This window comes from Lepidochelys kempii, chromosome 11 (assembly GCF_965140265.1).
Source record: "Lepidochelys kempii isolate rLepKem1 chromosome 11, rLepKem1.hap2, whole genome shotgun sequence".
In the NCBI taxonomy this organism is placed as follows: Eukaryota; Metazoa; Chordata; order Testudines; family Cheloniidae; genus Lepidochelys; species Lepidochelys kempii.
Window position 1 is genome coordinate 34,655,550 of NC_133266.1, and position 12,754 is coordinate 34,668,303.

Below are 12,754 nucleotides of genomic sequence, written 5' to 3' on the forward strand. Positions count from 1 at the left end.
TGCAAGGGGGAAAGTTAAGGTTTGGATAGTGAGAGATTTCAGCACCCAAGGATGTTTGGGAGGTAGTTTGGGATTCTGGGTTAAATGCTCTTAGCTGGAAACTTTGCTCAAAATATCAACATTGACACAGTTAACAATATTGACATTTTAAACAATCATCTGGTGATTTCAGAGACAGCTTTTCTTTGCTGAAGACACCCATACCCTCATATTCTTTTGCTGGATAATACATCAGTGCTACAGTACAGGGCATCATCAGAGGAAATTATAATATGGCTCTCTAACACTGGATCTAGTTGATGAAATAGTAGAACATACAAGGCTGCTTACTAACTTTCCCCTTTGTGAATTTTATTCTATCATTACTTTGACATTTTTGATGCTGAGCTTTGTTTCAGACTGTTAACCTGTGAGGTGAGCTTGAGCAATGAGACTTCACTGTGGTTACAGAACGCAAAAAGGTGTGAAAATTGAAATGAAAAAGTGGTGCAGTACTAGTAGCTTATTGGGGTAGCTTTAACTTGTTTGCCTGTGGAAATGCAGAGGGTCAAACAGATTTTTATGGCAGGTGCTGAGTGGAATTCTGGTTCCCAGTTCATGAAATTTCCATTTAACTTTTAAACATGTTTACATAATGTGCATTGTTTCCTAACAGTAACATAACTGAACATTTTTGAAATTAAAATATATATAGAAAAACAGAGACCAAAAATCAAGCTCCATAAAATAAACAACATTTGCAGCTATAACTTCAGAAACAATATCTCAAATGTGGAGTCACCCCAAAGCAGACTCTATAATTATGGACTAACAATCAGATCTTGTACTGATACTAACTGCAATGGCAGCTGTGGACCTTCCAAAGAGCAGCTACAGTGTAGTACTTCTGGGTTAAATAGGCCATTTTGTGTGGACTAAATCCAATTTCACATTTATTATCCACTATAAACTGTGCAGCCACCTATGTAGCTCCTGGTCAGGACTAAGTTACTTTGGCTGTACAGAAAGCATAAAGAGTATATCCAGGATCTCTATAAGTTACTTCACAACCGATACCAATGCATTGTTCTGCAAAGCTGATCAAGTCAGAGCAAGAAGTTACTCCAGTCTCCGAGCCACACTGAAAGCGAAAGTAAGAAGTAATATACAGCAGCAGCCTCAAAGACATCAGCCACAGCCAATCCTCCTATGTTTACTGAAAATGCACTGTGGTGCTATACTGGTGAATACATGTGTCTAGGGAATACACGTGTGTGATGCAATGCATGCTGTTGGTAGACACAGATTAGTTCTTGGACAATGTAGTGTGTGGTGACCTACACCTATGAAACTGTTGAAACTCGGAAGACCTTTGTCCATGTGTTCACTTGTGATAAGATATGTCTGCAAATATTGTAAGGTCCCACTGTATACAATGTGATCCAGCTACCTAGTATTTTCCCTCCCTCTCCTGTGTGTGTCTTTGGTGAGGGGGCTTCCTACTATGGCCAGTGGAACTTGCATATATATGTATGCACTTAGATCTGGGTTCACAGCTGCACTTCTGATTGGTTTGCTGTGTGTTCCTTTCAGGGTGAGTTGGCCACTCCAACAATGAGCTAGTCTCTTCCACTGCTACTCTTAGCCCTTTGTCGCTTGGTCAGGCAGGTTCATACTTGGCCTGGAAGCTGGTCTGATATATACATGGAGAGGTATTCAGATAAATCTAATTTATATGGAATGCTATAAAGCTGGTCCCTAAAACAAATTAAACTCAGTACAATAGAAACACCACCACTATCCCCTTTCCTGTGTATGAGATCACATAGTGCAGAGTGATAATGTTACAAACATATACTATCCAAGCTGTCATTCTAAAGCTTGTGTAATAACATCTAATGCTTAAGGTCACAGCTACAAGCTTCTAAAGCAATGGCTCTACCCTGATGTCTCTCTTTAAATCTGCTACTTTATTTGCCCCATCTGAGCCTCTTTTTGAAGAATGAGCAGAGAAGAAAGAATTTATTATGGGTATGGGAAAAACTCTCTGCATATGAGAGTGAAATGATTGCAATTAGATTGGAAACAAATAAAGTGGACATGATACAAATATATAAAATGGTATCAAAAACATAGAATCAGAGAACTGGAAGGGACCTCGAGAGGTCTAGTCCAGTCCCCTGCACGCAAGGCAGGACTAAGTATTAGATAGATCAGGAGCTTCTATTTTCCCTGTTTCATAACACAAGAACAAAGGTGGCATTCAATGAAACTGAAGGGAAACAGATTCAAAACTGATAAAAGGAAATACTCATTCATGCAATGCCTAATTAGAACGTGGAAGTCCTTTCCATCGGGTGTTTTCATAGCAAAGACGATAGAAACTTCTAAAAAAATGTTGGCCATTGACATGAATAACAACAATATCTACAGTTATAATAATTAATGCTAGAAACAGTACTTAAGGGATATAAAACTGCATGCTTCAGGTTTTACACCAGTCTCTAACCAAGAGGGATTAAGATGAAATCTTCACAGAGGTCAGATTACCCCGCATCTGCCTCCTGTGAGTTTCTTGTTCCTTCTTCTGAAGCTTCTGGTACTGCTGCTTTCAGAGACGAGATACTGCATTAGGTGGCTCCTGGGCACAAGCTAATAACTTCATAAGCACCAGTTATCTTAGCACCACCTTATCATGGAAGGATTTATTTCAGTAATTCTGCCATTTATTGGGAATCATTGCACTGTTATGTGTGTCATTTAAAAACCCTGCCCACTACTTGCACAATGGTTGAAATTCCCTTCTCCAGCTCAAAATCTGAATAATTGGGCTACCTGTGGAGCAAGAGTTGGGAGGGATAAAATACAGCTCCCTGCACATAACGCATGTAGGCGGTGGGGATGCAGTGTATGTATAGCTCCTGTCTCGCCACTCATGCAGCCTGTAGGCTAACACAGCAACCACTGATTCTCTGTACCTGCAGCAAGGAAGGTTTAGGCTACTGGATCAGTATAAGTTGCAGAACCCAGTGCCTCTCCGCAGCCTACCTCAGACCTCTTCTATGAATCATCTTGATCAAGGGTAGTGCAGTTTCTCAATCCAGAGTATACTGGGATGAAAAAGACTCCTCTGTGACCATCCTGCCTTTAGTCCCCCCCATTCATACTTGAGTGGCACTTAACTGGTAGAGAGGGTCTTGCACCAACCATTAGCCTCACCTATGGATTTACCCACTAAGAAAACAATTGCTACTGGCTGTGCTTTTCTCTGTCTCTTAAGATCAGATATATCCAAAAATACTAATCAGGTCCAGAGTTCTGGTAGAAAGACTAATGTTGAAGATAATGTAATTTTTTGTTCCCTTTTCTCCCTCATTTAGACATCCAGTTAGCAGGAATGCCTGGAAAGGAGATAAGTTTCTATATCCCACAAAAAATCCTCATAATAAAGTCAATTTAATGAAAACTTTTTAAAACAACGTTTTGTTTTGTAAATGCTGAGGAACTTGATGATTCAGGGGAGTAGAAATGATATCGACCATTACCTCTAAATAACTAGTTTGACCCCAGTGCAGCTCAGTATGACTGAAAGTTTTTTATCTCCTAACCATTCTGTGTCCTGTGTGAAATACGTCAGTGATTTCAGTCCCATTCCTACTGAACTACTGTAAACAGCCCAAAAAATCAGTCAAACCACAGAGGAGGAGACGAAGGAGAAGAAGGAAAAGAAAAAGGGAACCCACTCCCCATCCTAACTACTATCAGCAAAGGTGCCAAGAATTGCATGTGAATGGATATTGAGCTAAAGCTGATCCTTGTAGCTCAAGGCTCAGTGATGTGGAGATAGTTACAGGGTATCATCACCGTGAAGTGGGGATAGGCCGAAGTCTGAAGTACAAGTGGTTGTACTGTACCTATTCTGTGGAGAAAGGCTGCTCATATCCATTGCTTTCAATCCAGAACATTGCATGATATTCTAATGTACAAACACACTTATAAGTAGCTTTTAGAATGTTTTGAAAAACAGTTACAGAAGGGTTTTCTTGTTGTTTTTCTGGGAGAGCTGGAGAAGGGATGAAAGTATAAGACTTCCTTTATCCAACTGCAGCCATATGATGTTGCCTATTTTACTAAGAACTCCTGTCATGATATTGGTATATTTCTACTTTCTTTTCCTTTTTTTGTCAGTTCTGAATCCTGCAGTCAGATCCCTTCTGGTATATCCTGGCACCAATGCCAAGTCCCATTGACTACACTGAGGCCCACGCATGTGTAAGGGTCTGCCCTCATGGACCTATTGTGCCTACCTTGTTTAAATTGACTGATCAATTCTGGGCATATAAGAAGTGAATAGGTGATCAAATGTCTGCTGGAGCTGAAGCAGAATGCATATACCTATTATTCAAAAATGCCGTGACATTTCTGACTAGGATCAGGACACCAAGTTAAGTTAATACTTAACTTAAACAATATGTTGGTACATTTTATTTTTCTAAGTGTTGAAAAAGAGCACTTCAAAATGTAGAGGTCTGGAAACCATTAATTTGGAACCTCGGTGAGTTTTGGAATCACAAATATTTTTATTCTGCAGTCAGCTCTAGCACACTGGATAACTCAAATTAGATGAATGCCAAGTACTTCTTGTTGTCTGTAACATCAAGACAACTGTCTGAAACCACGCTTTCCTCCTATCATCTTTTTAGTCATTATTACATCCTTCATTGGTACTTTCTAGCCATAAAATATCTGCATCTATGTAAAGTAGTTAAAGAGCTCCTGTACATCATACTAATAAGCAGACATTTTAGGCTATATTTTTAGTTATATCCTACTGTTGTCTGCAGAACACATGCCAAAATAGTATGCAATGACAAATACTTTAACATATGCCCATCCTCAATCTCTGTATAATTTATAGTTTTTTATGTCAAAAACTTTACAGCATTATCACTTCAAGTCATATTTTACTGCTGTCAAGGATGCTTTATGTAATAATAACTTAAACTTTAAAATGGAGTCCTCAAAGGAAAAACTGTCAAACACTTCCACTGCAAATAACTATTAAAACAAAAATTGATAATCTGTGTAAACAATATCTTTCCTTCCAATGTGTCTAATACAGATCATATACTCTAGATAGCCAGTTGGGGAGAAGAAGTTATAAACAGTAAGAAACCTATTGTACTAGATTGCTATGAACTCAGAGGATAATTTATTAATTTAAACAACTGCTAATGCCTCACGGGCAACTTTGAAAAACATTCTATCTGGAAATGATGCTGCTTGTGATTTTTTTTCTGCATTTATCTACCCAAGTTTTTTATTAATGAGGACATTTGCATTAAAATGGAATTTAGGGGCTAATCTCAAAGCCTTACTCCCATGAGTCGTTCCAGTGACTTATGGGACTACTCATGTAAGTAAGAGATACACGTTTGGGCCCTTAGTTTTTATGAGTCCATCTCCTCTTCTAATCATTCCCTAAAAAACTGTAATCCTTTTGGTGACCTCATAATTGTCTCTTTTGGAACAGACAACATGGGTGAGGTAATATATATATTTTATTGGACCAGCTTCTGTTGGTAAAAGAAAAAAGCTTTCGAGCTATGCAGAGCTCTTCTTCAGGTTATTTTGGAACAAATGATTAGGACTTAAGAAACAATGATTGTATTATGCAAAGACCTTTATTAACAAAGAATCAGGAAAGGGAAATAAAGAAAATATATGCTATATTAGCAGAATTATTTCTGATAAAAATACCTTTCAGATTTCTATCACATGCAAGCATGATGATCAGCAGTAAATTTTCCAAACCTTTGAGGTTTTGGGTAAATTGGAGTAAATCCTTCTACCTTGATTAATAAAGATGTCATCCCAAATTCATACCATTGAAATTGTTACAACACACTATCAGGTATATTCTCCTCCCCCATCATATATACTGTAGAGGGAAATGTACATGATGGTGATAGCAATGTAACTGATTAATGGAACTATATGATCATTTAGTCTTTGTCATGCATCTTTTGACCACCTCACCTGCATTCTGCCCACTAATCCATCATTCCAGGATTTATTTCAGTATTCAAAACCTCTATGCAGCTTCAGACAGCTTCCATTTTTCTAAAATCAGCCTGCTACAAAAATGTTTTCCTCAAACCAAAAAATTCAGTCTTGCATAATTGACAGGCTTCAAGTCCTAAATCTTGCAACTCTTCTGAGCTAGAAGTGTGGCCTTCATACCAATGGAAGCTGGAGAATCACCAATATATTGTGTTTGTACAGAAGTATACTGTGTGTGGCTATACAACATATATATACATATATGCATTTTCTTAATTAGCATATAGATTAAATCAAACCTTTAAGCCCTGAGTATTTCACTTGTACTACTCACAAGAATAAGTTACATGCCTAACTGTTCACAGGATTGACCACTTTAAAAAAATAAACTCTGCATAATACAAAATGAGCAGTCATCAGAACCATCAATTCTGCACCCAACCTTGCTGCCCGCTTCAGAAACTTGACAAAGGTCGTAGTAAGCTTTTACTGATATATATGTGTGTGTGTGTGTGTGTATATATATGCTAGAAAGGATTAGATTTGTAGCAGTAAATGTTAATAATGCTAGTAAACTTTGATTTCTTCATACACACACACACACAAATATTTCCATCGATAATAATCATAATTTACAGATAGGCAAAGTAAGAAAACATGTGTTTCAGAACTTTAGGGTAATTACTTTGCATATATTTGACACATGATGTGATTATGACAATTTATGTTTTAATGGTTATAAATCTTTAACTTTTTAAATCTCAATATCTATTGTCATTAAATTATTGTCTGACCCCCACCCCATAATTTCCCACAACTGTACAAATTTAAATTGAAAAACATGCTTAAAAATTAACATGCTATCCCTCAAATTATTTTAAAAATTGAATTCTGCCAAGCTTATTTATGTATAAAATACGTGCATACACTTTTTATGAAAACTAAAATAGAACATTTCAGCCACTAATAAGCAATATAATATTAATCTGAGAGTAACTACACACAGCATAATACTGAACACGTTTTTATACTACATTTTAATTTTACAAAACACTATTGCTAGTTAGGATTTTTTAAAATATTTTCAAACTTTTCTTATAGTGAGGACTTACAGATAATATAGAAAGAATGCCAAAAAGTATATATGTGTAATAAATAGATTTGCCACCAGGTTGTCACAAAGTTATTGAAATGGTCTCCCAAAAATGGTCCAATCCTGGATTATTTTTTTTTCCACATCCAAAGATTGCACTGAAGTTGGTGGGAATTGTAGATGAACTAAGAATGCAGTACTGGGCTCCAAATGGTTGTTGCAGGCTTGTAAATAGCATGGGGTCAGAGACTATAATAGATTTCTGTGGGGATTTCTTAAGAACTAATGGGCTGTTTTGCCTAGAAATCAATGGCTCAGTACAGCCTGGGTGCAATAACAATCCCTTAATTCTCTGTATTTAAGTTCCAAAAGTTGGGCCCAAATGTGCAAAGGTTTATTGAAGTGTATTAGTGCTCATGGTAAATTATTTTGCCCAGTAGTAAATCTTTGAAGCATTTAGGTTCTAATTTGTTAAAAACACTATTTGTGGCTTTCTAAAGGGACTGATTCTGCAAACCCATGGCTGAGCATTAGCTCTACGGACATGGATATCACCTTTAAGTTTAAAGTGACTAATCATGAAAGTATGGTTACTCTTGTGCATAACTGTTTACAGTATCTTCCCCTAAATGCTCTATAATTTAATAAATTATATGTTGCAAACTGAAAAAAATTAAGTAAAATGTGGAAAAGAAAATAAACATTTGCCTTGTTTATGTTTTACTCTTAATGTTCTATAATAAGTCAGGTTGCATAATATCATAATTCAGCATTTCAGAAATGTGTTATTTTTAAAAAAGTATCTGATAGTTTATTAATAATTTAAGTAAATCCCTCTTTTTCTCTCTGTCCCCTAATCATTTTTGAAAACTGAAGTAGGAAGAACGCTTCTGAGTGATCATACCCTAAAGCCAGCGCTTTGCTCTGTTGGCTGTGATCTCCTCAAAGTTAGCTATGGTGTTTCACACTTCCAATGCTACTTTTATTTTATGTTTAATGTTAACATACACAGATTAAAAATTTCCACAAGACACAGAAGGCCAGATCCTCAATGAAATAAACTGAGCAAAGCAGCTCTACCTTAGGTGAGGATCTCTACCAAGATCTGAACTTCCCCAAAGTAAGGAAATGTTCTGATCCAGGGTTTGGGGTTGGGTCTAACTCTAGAGAGAATATGAGAATCTAAAGGGTAAGGAGAATACTTTTAAAATATCAGATGTGAGTGGATAACCTGTAAGCCATATTTTGCTCTCAATTACTTCAGGATAAATCTGGAATAACCGTATTTACTTCATTGGTGTCACTCTGGAATGATAATAACTGAGAATAGAATTTGGGTCTATGACTTTAAAGCTTGAGAGCTTCTGTCGTTGCAGTTCTCAAACTAATGCCAACGGTACTACGGCATGTCTTCAAAACTAAATTAAGCTCAACATTTGAATATATGAGTTTCCCTTGCTTTCTCTCTTGAGTATATACACAGTGAGGGACAGAACATAGTACACCATTTTTATACATTACTCAGACCTCTTTGAAGCTAGACATTCCTGTAAATAATGCTGAGTAATCAGAAAAAAATCTTAAACCTAACTATTATTTAGTTTTAGTTTTGTAGTACTCTCATATCCAGATACATCATTTTCAGAACACATGGATACATATTCATTTCATGCTTTGAACAGTAAATATATCAACATAGTTGTTTTACTCTTTCTTCCATATGTCAATAATAATACAAATGGTATTCTGCTCAGTCTGCATTCTTCCTTGTGGGCTGGGGAGGGAAGGGGGAGACTGAATTCCCTTCAGTTTTGATGGGACCCAAATCCTTCCTTGTTATAACAGCATCATTCTGGATTTCAGTTGTTACTCAGCATTTACAACAGCACCACTAGGAGAAGAATTTGCCTTTTTTTCACTTTTTCTCAATTATGTTTCACTTAACAAGGGCCAGATTCTGTCACCCTTAACTCAGGATAAGTAGTACTTTATTCAGATATCCTCTTTACATCAAGTTACTGCTCAAGCTGAGTGTGGGTAGCAGAGTCTAACTCTCTGGCACTTGTATGTTGTTACTGCAGTCTATGATACAAAACTATCCATAGAAACTAACTGTCTGGGCCTGAATCTCCTTTTACTTACACCAGTTTTACACTATTGAATTCAACAGAATTGCACTAGAGTTATTCCTGATTTATGCCAGTGAAAGTGAAAGAAGAGTCAGACCCTTTATTTTAGTACCATTAAAAGTTGTTTATTTTTTTTTGTACACTGGTCATATAATAAGTAAAATTTGGGATTTTTCTTCCAATTCTAAAAGACAGATATGTGTAGAAATGTATGATAAATACCAAAATTTGATTTTATAGGGACAGATCCTCAGATAGTATAAATCATTGTAGTTTCACTGAAGTCCATGGAGTTATACCAGTTTATACCAGCTGAGGATTTTGCCCAGAGTGTCCAAGAAATTTCTCTAAAAACCCAATTACAAGCCAACTGGTCCCCCAAACACATTAAAAAATCTCTAAAATAAAGAAACTTTACCGTCTTTGTGATAATAAGTGACTTCCACTTTCCTCTCCTCTGACCCAAGCAGTGCCTGGGCAATTTGGGCAATATGATGTCTTTTGGTCTCTGGCCCATGAAGGAAATCACAGGTGCAAGGTTTCTGCATGACATCTGGTCTGGAGAATCCAGTCATCTCACAAAACCCATCATTGCAGTAGATGATAGCACAGTTCTGCACTCTAGCATTAGCAATGATGAATTTTTTATCTGCAATACAAGAAAGTGATGCATTTTTCAGTACTTTTTCAACATTCCATGAACTGTTGTCTGCAAGGACAGATGTTGAAGAACCTATTACCTATTTTTTGCATGTGATTTCTATGATGTAGAGATCTTCAATATAGCTTACTTGACCCAGAACTCTTAAAGAAACTTCAATAAACTTGTTATACATTAAATATGAAGATAGTTGGCTTTTAAGAAAATAAAACCAGATCCAAGAAGTCCTTTTGCAAAGCTCTTGTTAAGTTCCAAATTTGTAATACATTTTTCAGTGTCACTGAAACCCAGACTATTGGCTTAGTCCTGCAAGTCTTTCCTGAGGAAAACTCCTTTGAAGAGTTAATGGGAATTTTATCTGCATGAGATCTTGCCAGTATCAAGCCCAAACCAAAGGGCTCAACCCTGCACTAAAGAAGCCAGTGAGAATTTTTCCATTGACTTGAATATGAGCAGGATCAAGCCATTAATCTGGTTTTCAATTAAACTCCCAAGAAAATGAATGTAATATGATCATTCAGTTGCTTATGTAGTTGTTATAAGCTAGAGTTATTACAGAAAGGGGATATTACAAGTCACATAGTAAAAGATCATTTTGGGTCAAATTCTGGTCTCAACTACACTTGTAAAGTGATGTGCGTAAGACACACATATCTTCTGAAACTTTCATCTGAGAGTAATGTACCAAAGTTGTCTTATAACTATTCTACTTATTTCTGTTCACAATTGCACTATATACTGCTCCCATTTTACAAATGGATATTCAGTGCTGATACAATTGCTATGTTATTACCATTTATGAAGTCCTGCTTGTCTTGTTCACACAAACAAAACCCACAATTTTAATAGGATTTATCATGAGTTAAGTGAGTATTGTATGACCCTATATAGTATTTTTAATTAAATATATTGTTTTTCTAACACATCAAAACATTTGTAGAAAAAAGTGCATTTTATATATACTTTCCCCACTGTCTTCATATTATGCTGAATTTTCACAATAACCTTGTATTAGTGATTTAAAGGAGTGTATTATTTACTAGCTTTATTCACTGCAACAGTAAGTCACACAATTCAATGGCCTGAGTCTGTAAACCCTTACTAACATAAATAGTACCCTTGATTTCAATACTTATATATGTAAAACTTGTAGGATCTGGCCTTTATTTCTTACACGAGTTACAAGAATATTAAATTTGCTGTAGATACATTTAGAGAAGGAACTGCAAAGTATATAAGCTAAACTTAGTTTCTTTTTGTAGTGCTCTGATATCTTATAAACATGCTAAATATTTAAATTAGTCCAGCTGTGTCAAACATACTGTTTCTTTGGATGCTGTTATAACATTATTTTTAAGTTTCAAGTGTTAGATGTACAGTAAATTGAAATTAAAAGAAAAATAGTGAAAGCTTCAATATCCTTGACAGGTAGTAAACTACTGCATTGGGAAGGATACATAGACTAGATCAGCAACGTCCCTGGGGATGCATTTGCATTGATTTAATAGATACTTCAAGCTTCCATAAACTAATGATAAAAAAAAAATCACTGATAAATATGTTAAAAATGCAGTGCTAAAGGCAAGCTAATAAGAGTACTTTCCCCCTAACAATTCCTCTGGGTGTTATTTGTCTCCTCTAAATCAAAGTCTGCCTGTTCTGATTTATGTTTAAAAAAATAGCTAGCAATGTTTTCCTTGGATATTGCATAAGCACCCCCACTGTATGATATGCTGAACAACTGAAATGTAGGTACAGTAGCTACAACACAAAATATAATACAGTCAATAATTAAAACTGCCCCCTAAGATGAGGGGGGACCGAAAACTGTAGTGTAGATCAGTAATAATATCAGCAAGGCTCTTAGGGATCCCTTCCTCACCTCCTGTTTTTCCTTTCCAACCTACAAACTTAAAACAGTCTGGAGCTGCTATGCATCTAGTCCCACGCAGACCCAAACTATTGTATCAAAATAGAGAGAAAGAGAGAGAGAACTTACTTTGCCCTTCAAATTTTCGTATGATTGTACCCAAAAATGTATTTTGTGGTGCCACATGTCCTCTGCGAACAGGCATGTTTGTACAGATCTTCGGCTCCCTGTGCACAATGACTTCTCCAATGATCTCTACACGGCTCCAGCCCAAAGCACTGAGCCAGCTACCCTTTGTGACAAATCATCCTCCTCTGGATCACAGCATCTCTTCCCATTAGCACCACTTCTAGGCACACGCTTTTCCTACTGGAATCAGATCCATCCCCGCTCCTTCCTCTGGGGGACCTCGGATGCTATTGTCTCTGGGCTGGGTAGGGGTGGGGTAAGCAGGGACAGGAGCAGGGGAAATCACAAGGGTGATCGATCTGTTTCTCTAGCACCAAACATCCTCAGTTTTCCAATGCAAATGAATGTGACCCGGGCAGTTTCCCAAGCTGTAGTGATGGTTAGAGGGATGGAAGACTATTGTTGCTCTGCTACCAGAGGGAGTGACGTCCACCGTCCCCCCCCCCCCCCACACACACACACCGCCGCCCTCCTCCGGGCTTCACCACAGAGCGCAGCAGCTCGGATTACTCAAGCGTGGCTTAGCAGGAGCCAGCCAATAAATCTCTCTAAAACTCAGCGACAAACAGCGACATCAGGCATGAGATCCACCCCGGCACCACTGCCACATGCTCCCCCTCCCCCACAGCGCAGCAGCTGCAAGGAGCACAAGAACCTCGGCCCTGCCAGGGGAGGAGCGCCTGGGTGGGAAAGCAACTAGCTGCCTTCCCTGCCCTTGCTAGCGCCTCCGGGGTTTGCACAACGAGCTCCGTGCGAGGGCGGCGGGGCAC

General features: G+C 37.5%; 1 protein-coding gene across 11 annotated transcripts in view; it reads right to left on the reverse strand.

The window, feature by feature from the left end:
* The window catches only part of KCNH7 (potassium voltage-gated channel subfamily H member 7), a 343,770-nt gene extending 331,370 nt beyond the window's left edge, over window positions 1-12,400 (reverse strand). For all 11 annotated transcript variants that reach the window (XM_073305646.1, XM_073305643.1, XM_073305642.1 and 8 more), the window contains exons 1-2: window positions 11,925-12,400; window positions 9,683-9,913 (exon numbers count right to left, since the gene is read on the reverse strand). In XM_073305646.1, the coding sequence (XP_073161747.1) occupies window positions 9,683-9,913; window positions 11,925-12,000 (307 nt within the window). In that variant the 5' untranslated portion in view covers window positions 12,001-12,400. The remainder of the gene's footprint in view (window positions 1-9,682; window positions 9,914-11,924) is intronic.
* Between the last annotated feature and the right edge of the window lie 354 nt (window positions 12,401-12,754).